This window comes from Macaca fascicularis, chromosome 9, assembly GCF_037993035.2.
Source record: "Macaca fascicularis isolate 582-1 chromosome 9, T2T-MFA8v1.1".
In the NCBI taxonomy this organism is placed as follows: domain Eukaryota; kingdom Metazoa; phylum Chordata; class Mammalia; order Primates; family Cercopithecidae; genus Macaca; species Macaca fascicularis.
Window position 1 is genome coordinate 61,048,210 of NC_088383.1, and position 21,828 is coordinate 61,070,037.

Below are 21,828 nucleotides of genomic sequence, written 5' to 3' on the forward strand. Positions count from 1 at the left end.
TAATCTGAGACATAGGCCCATGGCACTGTGACCAGGAAGCTCGTCTTAGAGCCCACCTCTAGTTCCTCTGCTCTTCCCCTCTCCATGAGATGTTTTGTGGCTGGTCTGCACACATTTTATGTCTAGTCAAAGTGAGTGGCCTCAACCAATGCTGGTATTTGTAAGCCAGGAAACAGTAGCAGAGTTGCTGTGCTGTCTGGTGGGTAGGAAGACCATTGAGGATGGGTCCCTCAAATCCCACCATCAAGATAGCTCACCGATCAAAGCTGACACAACTGGCCAGGCCTACCTGATTTCATGGTAATTTTGATCTTTCAGGCAAAGAAGGGGAACTACGCCTTCCTATGGGATGTGGCCGTGGTGGAATACGCAGCCCTGACAGATGACGACTGCTCGGTGACTGTCATTGGCAACAGCATCAGCAGCAAGGGTTACGGGATCGCCCTGCAGCATGGCAGCCCCTACAGGGACCTCTTCTCCCAGAGGTAAGCTCAGGCAGCTGCCTGGGGACTCTAGTGTCTCGGGACTCTGGTGGTCGAGGGTAAGAGAATAACCTCTTAGAAGACAAGAGCCAATGCAAACACCTTTGTTCATCACATTTTCCTAAGCACATACTATGCCCCACTGCTTCCTCCTCCCCTACCCTCAGACCCTGTGGAAGTATATGGTCCCTGCCAGGAAGGCTCAGAGTCTCTGTGGGGTCTCTGTTGTGAGCAGGTAATGCCAGCCCAGAGCATATTAGCATGTGGCAAAGACATCCTCAGTATGCTAGGGTAGAGGCAGGCAGAAAAGGGCATCTCACCAGACCCAGGATATCTGGGAGAACCTCCCAGAGGAGGGGGCACCTGAGGCTGGAAGAATGAGGAGGAGTTAGCCAGAAAAATGAATAATTAGCAGGATCTGATAAGGGCCTACTAATCACTTTTAAAGAGAAATGTACCTGTAAAGTGGAGTAGTCAATGTGGAGACTTTTAAAAAGTAGGGTCAGAGAAGCAGAATGTCTCCATATTTATTTGCACGTGGCTGGAAGGGGCCTCTGATTGTAGGGCAGAAGTTTCCTTGTCCAAGGAGATGCTGTCTGCTGGGGCAGGGAAGGGATGTGGCCTTAGCCAGAAAGGGTGGAAGTGGGGCATGGGTAGTTCAGTGGCCTTTGTCCAGTAGTCAGCTGTGAACAAGAGCTCCTGTCCCCAACATGTCTAAGCCTTGGGCCATCTTCTTGCACACATCTGTGAAGGGCATTTTGCTGGGTGAAGGGATGAATCTGCAGAGCCCAGTGAGGAAGCCCTATGGGCAGGCTCTGCCAGAGTCTACCCAAATCCAAAATGAGGCAGAAGCATCTGAATGAAAAGGCTGGCATCATGCCAGGTTCAGGGGCAACGCTTGTCAACTGATTAATGCATGGATTTCAGTACTAAGGAACTTCTATTTGGAGACGTGAGAGTCCTTATAAATCATTTCTTTAACATCCTGCAGTTCAGAGAGGGTAACTAGGATATTCAGATTGCTGAGCCAGCTGCTGGCAGAGCTGGAAGTAGAATCCAGGTCTCCTGAGCCCTAGTGCTATGCCCATGTGGCTGCTGGATCTCCAAGCCCCACAACCTCCCTTCTCCCACACTCTAGATGTCCACATTGTGCCCTTCTGCTCATGAGTACCTGGGCCTCAGCCCCATCAAGGGAAGGCTGAGGAGGAGGGCCTGCAACCAGTCCATTCAGTGGTTTCTTTGCAAAACTGAGGAAAAGAGTAGGGCTAATTAAGGTAAATGAGACTTTTGGGTTTTCCCTTAAATTTAATCAAGTATACATTCTGTTCCTCCCTCTACTCTCTGGAGCAGAGAGAGATGACAAGAGGGAAGGAGGAGTAGTGATTTATCAATTGCTCAGATTAAATGCATGAAGAAAGAATGGCTTCTCTCCAGGATTTATAACACGTTGGTGTTCTTGAGGTTCACACCAGTTGGTTTTCCGAGATGGGAGGCTCAGGACGATTCCACAGACCATCAACCTCTGAGCATCTCTCTAGAACAGATGGTAAGAGAGCCCATGGAGCCAACACAGCAGCAGCACCAAGACCACTAATGCGCCCCAAGACGCGCTCATGGAAGCACAGGGGCCCCAGAGAGGAAAGGTTAGAGTCCCCGTGTGCTCACACTGCTCACATGGCTCCTGAGAGTCTGCTGAAGTGAACACTGACACACTGGAGAGAAGAGGCAGCAGACATTAGTCCAGGAGCCCCGGTCTTGGCTGGATTGCTGAATGGAGTCAGAGCAGAGGGGACTCCCATTAGGTCAGAGTAGAACCTGAGAATACTCAACCTGGGGAAGGTGGAGATGAGTGGGGAGGGGTGTGGCTGCCCACCTCCAATATCGTAAGCCTTGCTGGAGGCAGAAGGAGTGAGATGTCCTTTGTGTGACTTCAGAGGACCAGGGCCAGGGCCAACATGGGGTGTGTGATTCCAGAGACCAGGCTTTCTGAAACAAGCCTGCCCACTACCTGTCCACTCACTGACCGTGAGGTCCATGTGCAAAACCTCCCAACAGAGACCCCATGGGCTGCTCTCCTGATTCCAGCAGTCACCATAATCAAATGTGGCTAGTCCAGTTTCCATGTCATTTTGACAAGTAGTGTTTGATTACTGTTTGCTTTCATCAGAAGGCATGTGCTCTGTGATTATAAGGAAACGTCACCAGTGGCCTGTGCTGGCCTCCCACAGTTTCCTCATCTTCCTGTATGGTACAGTTCCTTCTGGGCTGGGATCATCCCTTGAGTAGCGACACTCAGACCTCATGTTGCCAACTTACTGATGCCAGTGGTTCTTTAAAAGGTTCTGTTGGGCTGGGTTCCATGGCTCCCCGCACTTTGGGAGGCTGAAGCGGGCAGATCACGTGAGGCCAGGAGTTCAAGCCCAGCCCGACCAACATAGCAAAACCCTGTCTGTAGTAAAAATGCAAAAAATTAGGTGGATGTGGTGGCACACTTCTATAATCCCAGCTACTCGGGAGGCTGAGGCATGAAAATTGCTTGAACCCAGGAGACGGAGGTTGCAGTGAGCTGAGATCGTACCACTGCACTCCAGCCTGGGCGACAAAAAAAGACCCTATTCTCAAAAAAAAAAAAAAAAAAAAAGGCTTTCTTGTATGGTGCATACAGAACTGTGAGCTGCCCCTAGCTAAGGCATGTTTCAGAGGAGTGAAGGGACAGGTCCTGAGAGCAGTGCCTCATGCCATTTGTAGAAAACAGGTTCTGGTATAAATGGTAGGTCCTAGCCTTATGTGGAACTGCTGTGACTGTCTTTCCCTTCATCCTGGGAACTAAACTACTTCCTTCAATAAAGATACGCTCCTTTGCTTTGGCAGAAGACAGAATCTAGATGTATGTGCATGTGTGGCAGGGCTTATGTGCTATAAACAGGCTTGCAGACCACAGCATGCAGAGTGGGCATTCAATAAATATTTAGCAACTTAATAGCCATTTATTGAGCACCTACTGTGTAGCAGGCTCCACAGCTATTGAATAAAAAAAAGCACCTGCAATTATATCTGTCTGGAAAATAGAACAGCTGGCTTCAGGAAGTGGCTATTATCCCTCTGGCTTTCTTGTAAGCGGGAGTATGGATTATTATGGTGTGCATTAGTTTAGCCTCATTCTCAAAGTCATTTTGTACCTGTGACTTGTTTTATCTTTCCTCTGTCCCTTCCATATTTAAATATCATTTTTGTTTGTTTAGGTTTTTTGTTTTATGTTATGCTTTCCTATAAATTGCCTTACTATCATTCTGGGATAAGACTGGGTATAAAAAGTGCATACAATTATAGGGAGCAGGAGGAAGAGGTCAGCAAAATTAAGCAACTTCCCTGACATTGCACAGGATCTGTCTAATGAGCAGAAGAGTGGGGATCTGACCCCACAACCACCATCTGGCCAGAGCCTCACCATCCCCTAGGCCCCGAAGCTGGCCCCAGGAGAACAGCCTGCTGTTCTGGAAAGACCATGGCCTCCTGGGTCAGAATGACCCAGCTCTGATGAGCAGCATTGCCACTTTCTAATTGCAACAGTGGGCAAGTCATCTAGATTCTGAGCTTTAGGTCTTTGAGACGTAAAATAGACATAATAAGAACCACTTTGCAGGCTGTTATGAGGATTCAAACAGTGTAAAATGATCAGCTCCTACTGTGTTCTCTATAAAAGGTCGCTCATGTCAGTGCTGGCAAGATAAGGCTACTGGTCAATGTGGCCATCAGACTGACAACTAACCAGTTTTTATGGAGCTCTGATTACTGGCTGGATCTCAAGCTAACGGTCTGTATGTGTTCCCTCTTCTCATTTTGTCACAATATCCTGTGAGGTAGGTACATTTATTATAACCTCAGGCTTTAGTGATAAGAGAGCTAAATTTGAGAGACTCCAAGCCTGGATTTGAATGGATAGCCATGAACACAAAGCTCTACTGTCTATCCATAGCTAGCTAGCTGTTCAACTGCTGACCTCCTCAAAGGCCCTGAGGTCCTGCCTATCTGTCCCTGAGGTTCCTGCAACTGCCAGGAGGCTCAGCCTCCTCATGCCTACCAGCACAGACTTATTAAGGCCAGTGAACAGGCAGACGTGCAGCCACTGAGTTGGCCTGACGTGATCATATGAGGTGGTACAACACTACGGCTGTCCGGTTCACCATGTGATGTGCCATGAGAGGGGTCTGTAGTGTTCTGGGGCAATCTAAGCATGACCCCAAACCATATAAATGCACATGTATCTTAACAACCAAGTCCCTGAATGTACAGCCACATTCTGTGTCTTTCATCCTGACCAGTGCCCTGAGCACTTAATGGACATTATATCAATATCTAACCACAGCCATCTTAGTCAAGTTTTTACTGCTCAATTAGTACATTCACACATTTATTGACACAACAGACATCTACTGAAAGCCTTAGTGATGCCAGTCACTGTGGTTGCTCAGGGAAAACAGAATAACCCACAGCTCCTGTCCTGAAGGATCTGCTCATCTAAGTGGGGGTCAACAGTTTATGTTGCAAAGATGAGAACACTGAGCTTTAGGTGGGGCAAGTCCCCGGTCCAGGTGAGGTCTGGTGCCTCCAAAGCCAATCTTTGCACTGAGCCAGGCCATTCCCAGACATCAAGAGGCCATGCTGTGCTGGGCCCATGATGCTGACAGGTCTTGGGACCCCCTCAGGGTTGTGACTCTTGTCTCCACCAGACACCAGCCCATGTATGGGAATTGAGCATAGCCTCCGGTCTGTGGTCACAGCTGAGCTGGAATGCAGGTCCAGGGTAGAGATCACACAACTGTCCAGTGGGCAGTGGATTTCTCCTGGCTATAAACAACTGCTGCTCTCTAACGACGCACACCCAGAGAACTCAGAGGGACCTCTACAGATGTTATCAGTTGAATATATCACCATGGATCAGGCTTAAAGAGCTCCACTCCCCACTGGAAAAGCTTAGGTGTTTGGGGTCTGAGTGCTACCAGCTACCACTGGCTCTCTGTTAAGACTCCTGGGTTACAGACAAAAATACCACAACCAGAGAAAACCACAGTGGGGAGTACAGAAGCAGCATGGGTTGTCCCACCATTGCACACATGATGAAATCGAAGCTGCCGCTCATGCCCTCTCAGAGCCCGTGTCTGGGCTCTGCCTTCTTCCCTGTCCTCACCTGATGCCTGCTCCCGTACCACCCAATAGCCTCCCTGGCCATTTTTCCACTTCTTAAACGTGCTAAGCGCTATCCCAGACATGACTTTCACATGGGGTGTTAGTCTCAGGAAGGTTCTTCCTCCTGCAAGTTGAAAGCCAACCCTGGCAGCCTCATAATGACTTTGGCAAGACATTTCACCTCTCTGTGCCTTGATTTCCTTCTCTGTCAAATGGGAAAACAGGAATAACCATCTCAAAGGATTGGCATGCGAATGAAGATTCAACACTATTTGTCAAGCATGGAGGGTAATCCTTGGCACGTAGAACATGCTAGACCCATGTGAGCTGTTTTATGATTAGTCATCCTTCAAGCTTCTCCTTACCTGTAGGCTCCTCGGTGAGGCTTTCTCCAATCCTCCAGTGAACACCACCTACTATGTGCTGTTTCCTAGAACCTCTACTTTGATTAATTTTTTTTTTTAATCACAGTTCTGCCTGCACTTTGATTGAGCTAATTTTTTTAGGGTCAGTGATTGTATCTCTAGACCATAAGCTCAGCAGTGCTGAACATCATACTAGGCAAAGCACAGAAGGTCCTCAAATCAAATGATTGTATGAATAATTTGGTGAATCCCAGTGGGAGAGACTTAGGATATAGTAATGAAAACTCAAAAGAAAGCATTTTCAGGATCAGGAATATCCTAAATCCACAACCTAAATGTTTGCCTCTTTCCTTTCTGTATTTCCTAGTTTTATCTTGAGCTCTTGCCACAGAATCCATGTGACGGGCCTTATGTGATTTGCTGTCAGACTTTATTCTTGGGCAGTGGGATAGGGTGGGAGAGAGCGGGGGGCTGTTGGGGAGGGAAGTGACAAAACTTAATGTGCGTTTGGGAGTAACACTTTACCTGCAGTGTGGGGAGTGGACTGGGAAGAGAAGAGCTAAGGCAGAAAGCTGCTAGGATGGCTCAGTGTTGTCTGTGGTGGGGCCAGCATGGTGGGGCAGGGGCCAGGGCCCTCATGGCTGAGTCGATGAGGTCAGTGGCTATAGCTCACCTGGATTGTGTCTTGCAGGATCCTGGAGCTGCAGGACACAGGGGACCTGGATGTGCTGAAGCAGAAGTGGTGGCCACACATGGGCCGCTGTGACCTCACCAGCCATGCCAGTGCCCAGGCCGACGGCAAATCCCTCAAGCTACACAGCTTCGCCGGGGTCTTCTGCATCCTGGCCATCGGCCTGCTCCTGGCCTGCCTGGTGGCCGCCCTGGAGTTGTGGTGGAACAGCAACCGGTGCCACCAGGAGACCCCCAAGGAGGTCAGCACCCTGGGGCCTGCCCTCCCTTTCGCAGCCTAGAGGCAAGAGTGTCACACTGGGCCGCTGGGAGGGCAGATTGTTTCTAGTTAGTAGTTACCTGAGTCATCTTGTGTGGAGACAACAGAGTTTTATATTGGGGGATTTCGTTGTTGTTTTATTTTGTTTTTAAAACTAGAGAAGAATGTAGGGGATGTTTTCTTGCTTGAACAAAGTGCTGCAGTGCCAGCCTTAGCCACTAAAGTCCTGTATTTATCTATAGAGCAGGTACAGCGTGGGCAGCGCCAGAGAGCCCTTCCCTACCCTGCCCCGCCCATGTGCCTCCACCCTGACCTGGAGAGACCACCTGTAGGGTAAGAGAGGAGCCCATTCCTTCCTGATTCTCTTTGACTTCTCACCAAGGGCCACAGGGCACTGTTCTCCCAGAGCATCAGGGGATCCCTGTCCCTCCCAGCACTCCTTTCTCCCTATATCTCTCCTCCTTGCAGGGCCCAGCCTTGCCCCTGTCCCTCCTGGGTACACCCAGCCCAGGGAACACTCTAGCTCTGTCCACACTCCAGGTTCTGGGCACACGTCCCTCCCTGTATGTGCCAACTGCAAGTTGATTCTGTCCCTCCACACTTCCTTCTTATCGGGTTTGTATTCTTCTGCAAGCTCTTTTTTTTAATTTTTATTTTTTCTGAAATAAAGCCTTCACCAAGGTCCCCCAGAGACCTGGAGACAGTTCCCCTAAGGGAGGGTGGAAAGGAGTGTCATTTGGTGATGATGCTTTGCCAGCAGAAACTACACATGCCCAGCCACACCATCCACGGGGCTGTCACTCTGTGCCACATAGGCCTCAGCTATGTCTAGAACCACAGCTCTGCTTAGAGACTCTGTGGGTGCAAATGGATATAAACCTCAAACAGGAAGTGGTAAAGCAACCTGCATCAGACCCAAAAGCACTTCTGTTTTGTTTTTGTTTTTTACCTGTTTTTGTTTTTACTGAAAGCTCAGATAGTACCGGGCAGTTCATTAAATGGTTTCAGAGGAAGGAGGTCCAAGGGGCACAAAAATAAACTGAGCCAGGAAAGAAAAACAGCCAGGAGGACGTAAGAGCCAGCGGGCTCCTTCTCAGCCTAATTTCAGGCAGGGATTTGGCACCTCTGGGCAGGAAGGGTGGGTCCACCATGTCTGTGGCCTGGGTGTCTGGCCACATCTCACCCTCCATTCGTTGGTCTGTAAGGGCATTCCTGGCAGGTCAGGGGTGAGGACAGGGGTAGGTGTCCCTCACTCCTTTACAGGACTCTGCATTATACCAGGTAGTGAGCTCTCTGTCCTTATGCTGTCTCTTCCCTGGAAGGAGGACACTGCTTAACTCAGTACATCTGCAATATTCGGGGACATCTGTCTTCCTCTCCATCCTTCAGTGTATCTCCATGTAAGGGAATGTGAAGCTGGAGCCAGTTGCAGCCTCAGTGGCTGTCCTGTCACCCCCGGAGCTCAGAAGGGAAGAAAGGCAGAGCTTTGAGGAAAAGGCCTGAAAGGAACAGTTGATGGTTCTGTCCCGAGCTTCTTTGGCTACCGGAACATTTTGTATAAAGAAGTCAGTGGGAGGGACAGTGAATTATTCTGACGAGCAGTGTTAAGGAAAGGCCGCACATATCTGACCTCTCCTCATCGTGTCAGCCCCTCCACGCCATGGCCAGAGTGCACCATTCACCTGCTTGGCACCACCCAGGTCTCTATGCACGGAAGCATCAGTGGGCAGCCATGGTGGAGTGGTCCCAAAACCACTCCCAGTAGAACCAAGAAGGATGAGAAGGATGGAAAAGACCAGGCCCCCAAATTGGCCCACGTTGCTCCCACTCCATGTTGTTTGTTTTGGGTTTTGCTTATTTTCCATAAGTCTTCAGCCTGGTTTCCTCTGTGCAAAGGCCTTTTGTGTCAGGGGAGCAGGGGAGGGTCTCCAGGTGGATGAAAATCACACTGTCAGGAATTTGCCTTCCTGGGCAGCAGTGGGCAAGGCTGGGGGCCTGGAGACACAGGTTCAGGCTCAGCCCCAGCCTCTAGCCTATCATCTGTGAGCCACCTGCAGGGAGAGCTTGTCCTTTGGATGGGAAGTCATTGTCTGCTTTTAGCCATGTCCCTTCACAATGCCTAGTTTAGTGACGGTTTGGACAATTTCAGCCTGGACCACCCACAGTTAATTGTTGTGGTGTATGTGTGTGAGAGAGACAGACAGAGAGAGAGAGAGAGAGAGAGAGAGAGAGAGAGAGAGAGACTGGTGATTGTTAAAGAGACATAGATAGGAAGACAGAAAAGAAAAGAGAAAAAAATGTAGAGACCAGGAGACCAAGGAATCACCTAGCTGTGAAGAACAGCTCCTTTCTTGCCGGTAAAACATCCTACCTTTTATTCTGGCTTCCGCATAAGTCCAGGATCTCAGTTATGAAATGATGAATACATCAGCCCTGCTTCCAGAATGTGGGACTTCCTGCCCCTGCTGCCAACCTGCTTCCAGATAGAAATGAGGACACATGGAGAGAGGCAGGTTGGAAAAGCACAGCAGCTGCCTGTCCTCCAACCCCTTCTGGTGTTGCTAGGAAGGGTTGTATGGAAATGTTCCATCTTTTTCCTATTTTTATGGGTTTCCAAATTTCAAATGCAATGTCTCCCTTCCTTCTTCCCTCTCTCCCTTTCTTCCTTTAATAAGCCTGCCTGTAGAGACTCGGCCCCTGCCTTCAGGGAGCTTACCTCCGCATGCACAGATGTGGCAGAGAGCTGGGCCCAGCAGTCTCCACTCATTGAGCAGGCTGTCCTGCAGTGATCAGCAAGTATCACAAAAGTGCTGAGGGGCATCCAGCCCAGCCAGGGCATGGTGGGGTCAGAGGGGTTAGGGGTGTGGTTATTGAAGACTACTTGGGGCTCAGAGCTGTTAGAACTGAGCTTTGAAGCATTGATACAAATCCTGGTACTAAAGATGAGACAGGAAGTTGCATTTTGGGCAAAGTGAACAGCACGGAGGTGAACAAAGTCATCATACCTCCTGGAGCTCTAGGGCTGAAGCGTCAACATGAGGAAGGAGATGCTAGCAGGGGAAGCTGGGGAGGGATATGGGGCCTGCACCGAAGAACTTAAATGCCAGACCGAGAGGTTTTGACTTTATCATGCAGGGAATAGGAACCAGGAAAGGGCTCAAAACAACAGTCTTTTAGAAGCATATTCTTAAAACCTTCAAAAAATAATGATGGTATTTAATCCAGAACTACTTTGTGCTCCTGGTTGCCCGTGTTTTATGGGGCAGCATTTGCAATTAGGTGAGAGTGTCTGGTTGATCTTTCAATGTTTCATTTTGAGGCATGGGCTGTATTTCTTAAGAGCCAGAAACGTGTCTTTGGGTAGAGCCCAAGTTGTGTTTAATGGCTTGCTCTAGGATGTCGTCACAGTTTAGACACCTACTTGAAGAAGAGTAGTAATGTGCGTTCAACCCCTTAATATTCATGTAGATTTGAGCTCATATTTTTTCTAAGGAATCAGACGATTATGTAGTTATCCAATGCAGGTGAATGCACCAAGCTCCATGGATGCAGTAAAGAGCCACCCGCTAGATTTATGGGGGATGTGGAGCCATTGCTCTGAGAATAAAATATTCATGAAATAAAGATGAGAACTGCAGAAATGGGAGATGACATGAGGAGTGAGATATGAATCATCCATCACTGGGCTCGGAGTTTGGAATTCTTGCTTTCTGCCTTGCCTGCCCTCCCTTGGCCTGGCTTCCATCGCACACAGGAGCTGGCTGAGGCCAGGGTGGCCGGGCAGCAGGGGACAGAGGAGCAGACGGCCCCTCTGTTCTGGCTGTGGGCAGCCTCTGTCTGCATGCCCCCACCTGCTATGAAAGATTAGATCCCAGAGGCCCTCACTTCCTCCACTCCACACCCTTCCTTGCCTCCACTCCTTTGATGTCTTCTTCAACTGCATGTAAAGAGTTTGCCCTTCTGCACATTTTTCTTCTTCATTTATGCCAACCCAGCAGTGTTGCATTGAGGATTCAACAAGGGAAGGCATATAAAGTGAATTAAAGATGTGCCTGGCCCAGGGTCATGCTTGGTTGATGGTGGCCAAGGGGCTACTCCATCCAAAGGTTCTGGGCTAGGCAATGAGGAATATGAGGGAGACAAGTGACACCTTAGGGCTCCTTTCCTGTGCTGAGCAATCTTGTTAGTCCTCTTCAGTAGGTGAGGAAGGCATCCTTATCCTTGATGAAATCCATCTCAGAAGTGAGAAGGGTAGAGATGGGATGTGAACAATGTGTCTACCTCTGTACCTCTGCTGCCTCCCAGGTACAAGCTTGTCAAAAGGCCAGGGCGCTGTCCTTTCCACTGGGTATATGCATGAGCCCATTGGGTTCTGAGGCAGCATTTTCCAGAGGACTTGGGAATGAAGGTTGTGACTTGGTGCTCTACCCGGGGCTAGGTTCCTGGCTTCTGGTTACACATTTACATTATCTGAACCTCAGTCTCTCCCTTCTGCTGGAAACAGCCTGGCCTGAGAACTATGCTCAGGAGCAAATGGCTTAGCATGAGAGTAAGAATAGTGAGTGTGCATATTTCAGCCCACGGCCTCCAGTGAGAAGCCATGGAACACTTACCATACACCACTGTGTATCTCAAAACCAGATCACTTGGCAAAGCCTCCCCTGCCTGCTGCCACCACTAGCTGCCTCCCTTGCTGGGTGTGCTCCACATTGCCAGTAATTATTTACCTGCCTGTCTCTGCTTCAGATCCGTCAGTGCCTCCTCACCTCTGGATTCCCATCAATTTGCCTTCTCTCTGGAACAGTGGAAGCTCTCATTAAGGGGTGATGAATATAATTGAAGTATTGAGCACTTTCTATGTGCCAGGGACCAAGATAGATGCTTTATCAAGAACATTAGCTCATCTGGTAGTAGGAGCTCAAGCACGTTTATTGAATGAATGAACTAGTCTGGACTCACATAAAGAAAATGTTATTAATGTTAAATTGTTGTGTAATCATTGCAGCTGGATCAGTGGCTTTCAATTCTGGCTGCATATCAGAGGTGATGAATTCTGGGGCTTTTTAGAAATACAGATGCTTGGGCCCTGTTTCCCAAAGGGTCATATTAGGGAGATCTGGACTGCCATAATTTCGAAAATCTCCACATGTGCTTCTGATATCCAGCCAAGGATGAAAACCTCTGATCTATGCCAGCATTCCAAGGTGAGAAGCTACTGGGGGTAATGAAATTTGAGTAGAATGAATTCTTACTGGTGTGGGGAGGATGAATTTCTTGACACACTGATGTCATGGAAAAGAGCCCAGGTTTTAGGCTGGGTGTAGTGGCGCATGCCTGTAATCCCAGCACTTTGGGAGGCCAAGGCAGGAGAATTGCTTGAAGCCAGGAGTTGGAGACCAGCCTGGGCAAAGAAAGCTAGACCTCAGTCTCTGCAATTTGTTTTTAATTAGCCAGGTGAGATGGTATGTGCCTGTAGTCCCAGCTACTCAGGAGGCTGAGACAAGAGGATTGCTTGAGCCCAGGAGTTCAAGGCTGCAGTGAGCCGAGATTAGGCCACTGCACTCTAGCCTGGGAGACAGACGGAGACCCTGTCTCAAACAAACAAACAAACAAACAAAAAAGGAAAAGAAAAGAGCCCAGGTTTGGGAACCTGGTAGATGTGAGCTCTTGTCCTGACCTTCCACTTACTGTGGAATTGCGTGGCCTTGAGCAAGCTGCTGTACCCCTAGCCTCAGCTCATTCCTTGGTGCACCTGCTGCTACCACCATGATGTGAAGTCATTGTCGGTTCGCTCTCATTGCCCTCCCTAAAATATCTGTGGTTGAACTGATCAGAACTCTTTCTCCTGATGCTTTGAAAAACTACCACCATCTCCTGAGACCATTTCACTTAAGTAATTGAGCTCCTTTGTCCTTATCCAGCCAATACTCTCAGACCCCTAGCCCAGCCGATTGGGGTTGGGTAAGTCTTGGGAACAACACTGAAGATTGTGTTGGTGGCATTTCTCCCAGCCCTTGGGTCCAATTTAGCACCTGGTTGGTCTCAGTGGTAACAGGATAATGCCACCAACAGCCAGCTCAGTCAGGGGGAAGTCCCTCATCCCCAGTTTTGTTCCTGCCCAACTTAAAATAAGAGCTGTTGGACTCCAAGCAAAGTCTGTTCTAAGGAGTCCCACGTGTAACAGGCTGTTACAAAGATGATAGTTTAGTTAATTACCGTTTTCCAATACACTGTATTATTTCCACATTGGTGAACAGTGGCTTAATTACAGAACTTTATCTCTGCAAGACAATGCCTGGGAGAGGTTCCCCAGTAACCTCTGTTGGTGCATCTGTCGTCAGTTTAATATGGGATGAGAAACACAGAGCTGGAATTCAGCCGGATTCATGGGTAAACACAGTCTGTGAATTTTATTTCATATTCAGGGATGTTTCACTAGGTCAGTTACCTACAGTAAATTAATGAAGGTAGCAATAAGTTTCCAAGTCTCTTTTCACAGCTGTCATTACCTGGCCGAACACTGAAACCTTGGGATAATGAGGATGTAAACGGATGTAGTTCACATAAAAAAGCCCATTATTTGAATTTGCATAACATAATAGAATGCACCATTTTGTCTAAAAGATAGATAATTATTCAAATCACTCCTGCCTCTTTCCTTGAGTAGGCTGATTACTCCTGTCTCCTCTTTCCTTGGCTGGAGACACAGAAGGAACAGCCAGACATGACTTTATGAGTGCTAAATCTACGGCCCCAGGTGATACAAGCAGACCATGCTTCCAGGGTTTCCAAACCAGGCAGTCTGTTCTCCGCACCTCAGCTCTGGCTCCCACAGACAGCAGCAGGAGCAGGCAACTTAAAGGACACATTGTGAGACACAGCAAATGGCTGCATTTGTTTTTCAGAAAACACAGGAGTCATTTGCTGCAGTTATACACATTTTCTTATTCAGTTAAACAACCAAAATAAGAGGCTCGAGATGGTACCCTCATCTCCCAGGATTTGTCCTGGTGTTGGAGCTATTGGGAATGATGGAATTTGAGTAGAATGAGGTGACACTGATGTGAAGAGGATGGATTTCTTAATAACTATTTGGATAGGAAACCCCCCTGGAACATTTGTCCATTTGGTGTAGACACTTTCTGCATGTCCTGACACAGAGACTTTAAAGGCTAATGATAACTGCAATTGGGAGTTGGTTCCCGCAGCACAGCTTAGCAGTCTTTAGAACTGCTTCATCCATCCTTAATTTGAGGCAAGCAAAAAAAAAAATATGGGTAAAATAAACTTAGTCAAGCTCTTTCTTCAGAAATAACAGACTGTCAGGGAACTAGCTATCTCCACATTCAGTCTCAGGGCTGGTTTTGATTCTAAATGCTCTAGTATTACCCAATCCACTCCCCACCGCCATGTTTACCATTCCATCTTGACACCTGTGCCCTGCCACTTGACAGTCCACCACGCTCCATCTTTCTCTCCCTCACCCTTCAGTGGTGAAGTCTTCCAGCTCAGAGACGTGCCTTGCTCACATCTTCCTTCAGAGGATTTTGGCTGGTCTGTCTTTCCCTGAAGCTCTCATGTTTGTTTCCCTGGCATTAAGTAGAAACAGTTCTTTCACCTTGTCCCTTACTTCCAACCCCCTACCTCCCTGTGGCTTTCTTGGACAGGAAGTTAATCTTTCCTTCTCTCCAAACTCTGACAAAATGGGAGCATCTCCTGAACACCCTGGGCTAGTGCTCAATTGACTGAGAAAAAGGACAGGCCCTCTATCAACTGCCAGAATCCAGAGTTGAGCAACCCTGGAACCAAGACACCTGGTTCCCACTTCAATTGAGTCCACTCAAACTTTCTTTCTTTTCATCTTCAAAGGGGTCCTTAAAGTCCTGAAGGGAAGTTAGAAGGGAGGAAAAGGGAAGATTATGCAGCTGACTAGTTACTAACTAGTTCTTCCAGTGGTCCCCAGGTCATCAATTTCCCTTCCACAGAAATGAAAGTCTCTGCCAGTGAGGGTGACCAGCTTGTTCAGCCTTCTCCAAGCTTTGCTAGCTGCAAAGAGAAGAGAAGGTTATCTTATTAAACCCTGAAAGTATCTGAATTCCTCTCTCAACTACAACTTCCAGACTCCCTGGTACTTGTTTTGTGCCATTCATACATTTCAAAATGAACATGCCTTATAGATACAAATATTCACCAAAATGATTGTGGCACTGAGTCTCGCTAATACAGATGACACTCTATCCACAGTTTAACAGGAGCTCATAGCAGTCTCAAGAATGCTAGAGATGCAGACTTGATGCTGGGCAGGAGTCAGGGCTTGTCTGGAGGCCCAGCACCCAGACACTAGGAGGACAGCTGTGGAAGAGAAGGTTTGACGGAGTCCCACTGCTGCAGCAGATGAAGCACCCACTGTTTTCTGTCTCTCTGTCTCTTTGTTCAGGATTCAGCTTCAATCTTACTGTCCTCATTTGGGTCATGGTCCTATCTCTTTGTCAGGTAACCTGCCTCTTGATAGCCTGTCAAACTGTTATCCAGTGGGGATAGTAACTCCCTAAAAGCAATAAACCATAGACTTCCTTGGGAAAAGATCATTGATGCTGAGTGGCGCTAAGCCACTAATATCCTGTATAACAGTTATAAAATATTCCTAAAGTAGTCTAACATGCAAAAATGAAAACAAAGCAGACAAAATAGAACACACAAAAAGGAGCAAAGTTGAACAGAGCTGGCTCCACCATGGCATAAGGTAATTAGGAAAATAACTTGAATTTGGTTTGCTCTATATTTTACAAACCTTTGAAGGAGTCAGCATAAGCATTGCATGAACAATATTTAGCTGGGCCAAGTAGAAGCCTGGCATTCTCCAGCCAGGCCCCCTGATTTCCCCATGATACTTGCCATGCAGAGGTGACCCTAACTCAGAGATAGTCTCCAGCACCAATGAACTGAGCTCTGCTTGTGTGGGTGGGCTTCAGATCACTGGAGTTGTGACTGTGCCTATGAAGCTGTGCCAGTGGTTTCTGATATCATTTTCACCTATGACACCAAGCCACATCCCATAGTATCCTCTACTGTCAAACCAGTTGGCTCTCTTGATTTCCTCCTGCCCTGGCATGACTTGTCAAGTTGTCTTATGGGTGTTGTCAGTTTTCTTGTCCTGGGAAGAATTCTGAGAATGACAGCAGGTGTCTCATCAGAAGCCAAGCTCTGTGTGCCAACCATGAACTCATAAAGGTGTGGAGAGAGCAGTGGTCCCACCTTCTATGTGCCAGGGGACATTGAAGCAAGGAGTGAACTGTAGAGCACTTAACTTCCTTGCCTGGGGAACACTGAGTTGACCTTTCATGGGGGTTAGCCCTGTAATTCATGCACTCATCTGGTCAGGGCTCATGCCCATCTTTCAGCTGAACTTCTGGGGGTGGAAATCCTCTCCGATCATCCCCACAGAAGCTCAAAGCAGTCATTGGAATGGCTCTTAGATTCATGTGATTCCTTTGTTTTCTTCTGAAAGCATATTCAGGGCTCCTATATTTCTTAATATTTCTAACTCCTCTGCAAGGTGGACAGGGGATGGGTTGCTTTCTCTGATACAAGATGCCAACATGAGACCACCTGCAGGGGTGCCTGGGAGCTGAGCTTCGGGACTGTATTTCTCTAGGAGTTTGAGGTGAGGGAGAGGTCACCACGTTCCCTGGCCCATCAGCACCCATGTTGCTTACAAAGTCCCTGCAGCTTCAACCTCACCGGGAAGCTCATATGGCTCCTTTGCTGAGCACCAGATCCTGTGCCCACCTCACTGCGGGGAAGCTAAGGAAGGAGATGACGTCTTCCTTGAGCTTTCAAACAGTTTGTCTGCCTTTAATTATTCTGACATTGTAGACAAATCATCAAGTTATTTGAAAGGAACAATATTCTGTTTTGTTTTCTTTCTTAACAAATGAACAAACCAAGTAATTTCCTGTGATGTCACCCACTGTGGTGAGACAGTATCAGGTGTGAGATCACCCACTTAGATAGCCTTGAACCCTCATGAAACCAGGAGAGTCAGCTGACCCTGGGGAAGTCCCATTCCTCACAATCTCCATGCAGGAACCCTTGCCCTCTTGCCCTTCCAGACAAGGACATGTCCCCTTCCTTGGGCTGCCTGAGGAGATTGCACAGGGAGGACAGAGGTCACTGGGTGAGGCAGGGCTTCTCTCTGGCTCCAGGCCTCCAAGCTGCCTCTAACACTCATGGACCTGTGACTCTGAGGAGTCATTGAACCTTCCTGGGCTTGAACCTCCTCTTGTGTAAGGTGGGGATGATCATACAAAGTCTTTTCATCATCGTGAACTTGAAGTGGCATATTCATGGGGCACCTTAGGGGCTCGAGGACCATTTCCTTTATTCCTGTGGGACTTCTTCTCCTGTCTCTGCCTGCTCTTCAAAGCATCTTGTCCTAAGGGTTGGTTCTGGGTGTGGCAGTGACTCTAAACTGAGTACAGAGGCAAGGTAGGATGCAGCCAAGGCCTGTTGATGGCATCTTCTTTGTTACATAGGGATCATGTCTACCCCATGGCTTCCCCAGATGACTGAGGGTTGGCCATATAATTGAGGGGAGGTGGGAGCCACATGAATGGGATACTCACCCACAGCCCAACAGACTGACCAGGCCTGGTGCCTCCAGACATCCAGAGTTGTAGCAAGCCAGCCTTGACTTACTGTTAGGGCCCCACCTGACCTTCCTGTGCCTTCCCTCCAGGACAAAGAAGTGAACTTGGAGCAGGTCCACCGGCGTATGAACAGCCTCATGGATGAAGACATTGCTCACAAGCAGATTTCCCCAGCGTCGATTGAGCTCTCGGCCCTGGAGATGGGGGGCCTGGCTCCCACCCAGACCTTGGAGCCAACACGGGAGTACCAGAACACCCAGCTCTCAGTCAGCACCTTTCTGCCGGAGCAGAGCAGCCATGGCACCAGCCGGACACTCTCATCAGTGCCCAGCAGCAACCTGCCACTGCCGCTGAGCAGCTCAGCCACCATGCCCTCCATGCAGTGCAAACACAGGTCGCCCAACGGGGGGCTATTCCGGCAGAGCCCGGTGAAGACCCCCATCCCCATGTCCTTCCAGCCCGTGCCTGGAGGCGTCCTTCCAGAAGCTCTGGACACCTCCCACGGGACCTCCATCTGACCGCGCCGCCAGCCCTCCCGCCCACCCTCCCACCCACCCGACCAGCAGAGCTTTTTAATACAAGAAGACAACAACACAAACCACACACACTCGCACACACACACACACACAGAGACTCTGTCATTTTTCTTGTACATATGTGTAAATAATGACAGAATGGAGTGGGGTAAAAGTGTATTTTGAATATTCCCAATTTTCGAAGTCAGTAAAAAAACACAAAAACTGTATGAATGACTTTGTAAATTTTGTTCTATATGAATAAAAAGGAAAATTACTTGTGATCATTCTGAAGTGCCAAAGGAGCCCCCCCATTCCTGGGCCTTTCTGAGGGCAGGAGGGGCGACCAGATAAGAAGCCCCTCTCTGCTGGGGGAGAAGGGAAGACGAGGAGCCCCACATGCCACTAGCTGCCTTGTCCCATAGCTTGCTGCCCCATTTCTTTGCTCCTGGCCCTTCATTCCTTTTAGTCCTTCAGCTGGATAAAGAGTGAGTCTGGAGCCCGTATTGGGCTCGCCTACTGGGTTGCTGTGCTGTAGGGTGATCGGCTGTTCTGGGTAGCCTGGGACTGAGGAGGTGCCCTGGACTCAGGGCCGTCCTGTCCTGTCCTGTCCTGTCCTGGATCATGCGGGGCGAGATGGTCACTGCTGTGTGTGCCGCAGTGTGCCTCTGCCCCATGGGCCCAAGAGAAGCTGACAGTTACCTGTAATAAGGTAATTGAGGACTTTGATACTGAGCTGTTCTCATCTCATCCTGTTGGCTTTGTTTCTTATTTTCTTTTCAAAATTAGAAGAATCAAAAAGTGATAGAATATTGGGGGGAGGAGGGCAGACTCCATCATTTCCTCAGGGAGGCTGGGCAGAGGTGGGGTTGATCTGGAAGAAGGTCCATGGGGGCAAGGAGTTGCGAGGTGGGGTTAGTTACATGGACCAGGTGAGGTGGTGGAACAAAAGGCGAGGTAGAGGAAGAATGTTCCCTTGGGTTTTGGCCCATGGTCCCGGGTGAGAGAAGGAAGTGAGGCCATAGATGCAGGGAGTAGAAGCTTTGTGGTGTCAGGTAAACAGATCCTTTTAGAAAGAGTTGGGGGAGGTGCCCAGGTGGGTGGACCAGTACTCCAGGTGATGGGGCATGCTGAGAAATAGAGAAAAGAGACCATGTTTGTTTAGGTAGGATGAAAGCGTTGCCCCTTAGATAAGAAGCATAAGTGTAACTCCCATCCACCAGGGAAGTTGCTTGTAGCCCCAAAAGTGAAGGCCTATCTCAGGGTCCTAAATCCTGCAGGCAGTCCAACAAACAGGGATGGCTCCAGCACAAACCCTCCCTTCCAGCTTCACCACCCTCTCCAGACCAGACCTGGAGTCCTCTTCAAGCAGCAATCCAGCCCAGAGCAGGGGCCCTTCCCACTCAGGGCATCTGATATCCTCTGAGATTTCCAGGCCTATGCCTGTGCAGGTATAGCTGCGGGGAAATCCAGTTTTGTAAGCCTAGGACTACCTAACAGCTCCCCCTCCTTCAGTTGCCCTTTCTGAGGCAACTAAACTACAGAATCAGGGAAAGAACCATTAGGAGTGGAACTGGGGGAATCTGAGTTGTGTCACTTCAGTTCCTCTCCTAAAGACAAAGGTTATTCTGATCTCCAGACCTGTCAGAATGGAATACACAGCCCACATCTGTCACTGAAGGAGGTGGAGCTCCCACAGCCAGCAGTAATCACGGAGCTGAAAGCCTGGGTCTGTGATCGTGGAGAAATACAAAGTCCTATTGATTGCTTCTTCTATAGCCTTATGGAGTTTCTAGAGAGATGTATTTATGAGGGTGATAACTAGCTCGGGATTGATTTCTTTCCTAAAGTCCCTAGTGACATGATTGAGCAGTAAAGAACGGCCACATCACACAGTCAGCTGAAAGCACTGTGGGGAAGAGAGTGTTTATAATTATGTTATTTATCGCTGGATGCTGAGAATGGTCTGATATTCGTGCTACCTAGGCAATCCATTGACATTTCTCCAATCAGAGCATGTGGAGCTTGAAGCCAGGCATGCTCAGAGAAGCCTAGGTGGGCTACCATGACCCCGAGGAAGAGCAGGCTTTGTTTTCCATCAGCACATTGGGGGCCCTGCCCTGAATGGTCAATTTTTCATATATATATATATATCTATTTTTTTAATCAAACTCTGGTCTCACTGCCTTATCTCACACCAACTCTGTTTCCCCATTGCCCCCTGAGATGGCCTGTCTTCTGGGGTATAGCATGGATGTCTTCTTGGACGGTTCTGCTTAGAATGAGTGTCAAGGAGGAAAGAGAGGGAGATGGAGGATGTGTTTGTGCATGTGTGTGTGTGTGTGTGTGTGAGAGAGAGAGAGAGAGAGAGAGACCAGCATCCTCAAGAGAAGTATTCTGCTTATACAAAATCCTTAACACCTCATGGTGTTATTCTTCACCGTTTATGTTATTTTTTTTTTTTTTAGAATTTTCTACCCTTGGCATGAGGGGAAATGATTGATAGTCAAGCAAGTTCTCTAGGAAAAAAAAATCTTCCCAACTCAGATTTCTGTGTCAGCTCAGAATGTATCTTTTTTCATGCTTTGCTCTTTGGATTTATAACTCTGTTTAGACTATTCCATACATTTTAGGTATATTTTGTGCCTTCAGACACTGCAAATAATAATCAGCATTTGGATTAAAGTTGTTTAATAATAAATCTTGTCTTTGCTCCCTATGCTCTTATTCTCTGGGGTGAAGAAATACTGTCTGCTTGTTTCTGGGCATGCTGAGATTATGAAGTAAATTCTGTGCCATCGGCAGGGACAGTCATGAGAAAAACTCCTCAAGGGGGTCTCAGATATGCCTGGAGGTAGGCCATGCCCTCCTCACCCAGTGCATATCCAGAGTTCCCTGAAACCAACCGGGGACAGTGTGAGGGACAGGCTGAGCAGCAAGTCTAATTTTTGGTTAACCTAACAGTGTTCTTTAAAATATTAAGTTCTTGGAAGTGTCTTAGGAGAGAACTGGGTCATGATTGATCAGCGTAGAGAAGTGTTCCCATGGCCTGGAGGAATGAACACCCTTTTAATTGTCAGCGGACTGTGCTGCCACTCTCATCTCTGCACTCACCCTCTCCTCTAGATAAGTTGCTTCCCTGTGCTTAGGTCTCAGGGCTAAGGGACTGTCATTCCTGGTGGAGCCATAGCTTGGTTTCTCAAAGTTTGGCCCTTACAGGATCTGTGGAGACCTTTCTTCAGTGAACATCCTATGCCCTCAGTCATTCTACAGGCCTCGAGCCATCAACCTGATCCCCTACCCTCAGATGCACGTGCTTTTTAGCCAACCTCTGAAAAAGTCCCCTGGCTTCAGTGACTTTGTGGTGGAAACAGCCCCGCTGTTGGCCTCGAGCTCAGTAAAGCTGATCTAAGGGGGCTGTCTGTCATGATCAAGACTTCTTCTTTTAGAAACCAAAGGGAGGATGCCCAGCCCTAGTTCTTCTGTCCTGCACCAAGGACAGGCTTCTCCACATTGGGGTCACTCCTGAGACTGGGGCCGAGGGGTGGGCAACAGACACCACTGGATTCCGTGAGCAGATGGGTGGACAGGAGCAGCTGTGGGGAATCACAAACAGCTGTTTTCTTAAGAAGAAGCTACCTAGTTCCTAAATTAGAAATCCTCCAAATAGTACCAAGGTAA

At 48.4% G+C, this 21,828-nt stretch overlaps 1 protein-coding gene across 4 annotated transcripts in view; it reads left to right on the forward strand.

Annotated features, from left to right (window-relative positions):
* GRID1 (glutamate ionotropic receptor delta type subunit 1) overlaps window positions 1–20,848 on the forward strand; it is a 792,303-nt gene extending 771,455 nt beyond the window's left edge. For 3 of the 4 annotated variants that reach the window (XM_005565260.4, XM_065520779.1, XM_065520780.1), the window contains 3 exons: window positions 319–485; window positions 6,726–6,966; window positions 17,722–20,848. In XM_005565260.4, the coding sequence (XP_005565317.2) occupies window positions 319–485; window positions 6,726–6,966; window positions 17,722–18,150 (837 nt within the window). In that variant the 3' untranslated portion in view covers window positions 18,151–20,848. Of the gene's footprint in view, window positions 1–318; window positions 486–6,725; window positions 6,967–7,225; window positions 7,317–17,721 lie in introns of all 4 variants that reach the window. The other variant, XM_015456100.4, reaches the window with a different exon arrangement.
* Window positions 20,849–21,828: the final 980 nt, after the last annotated feature.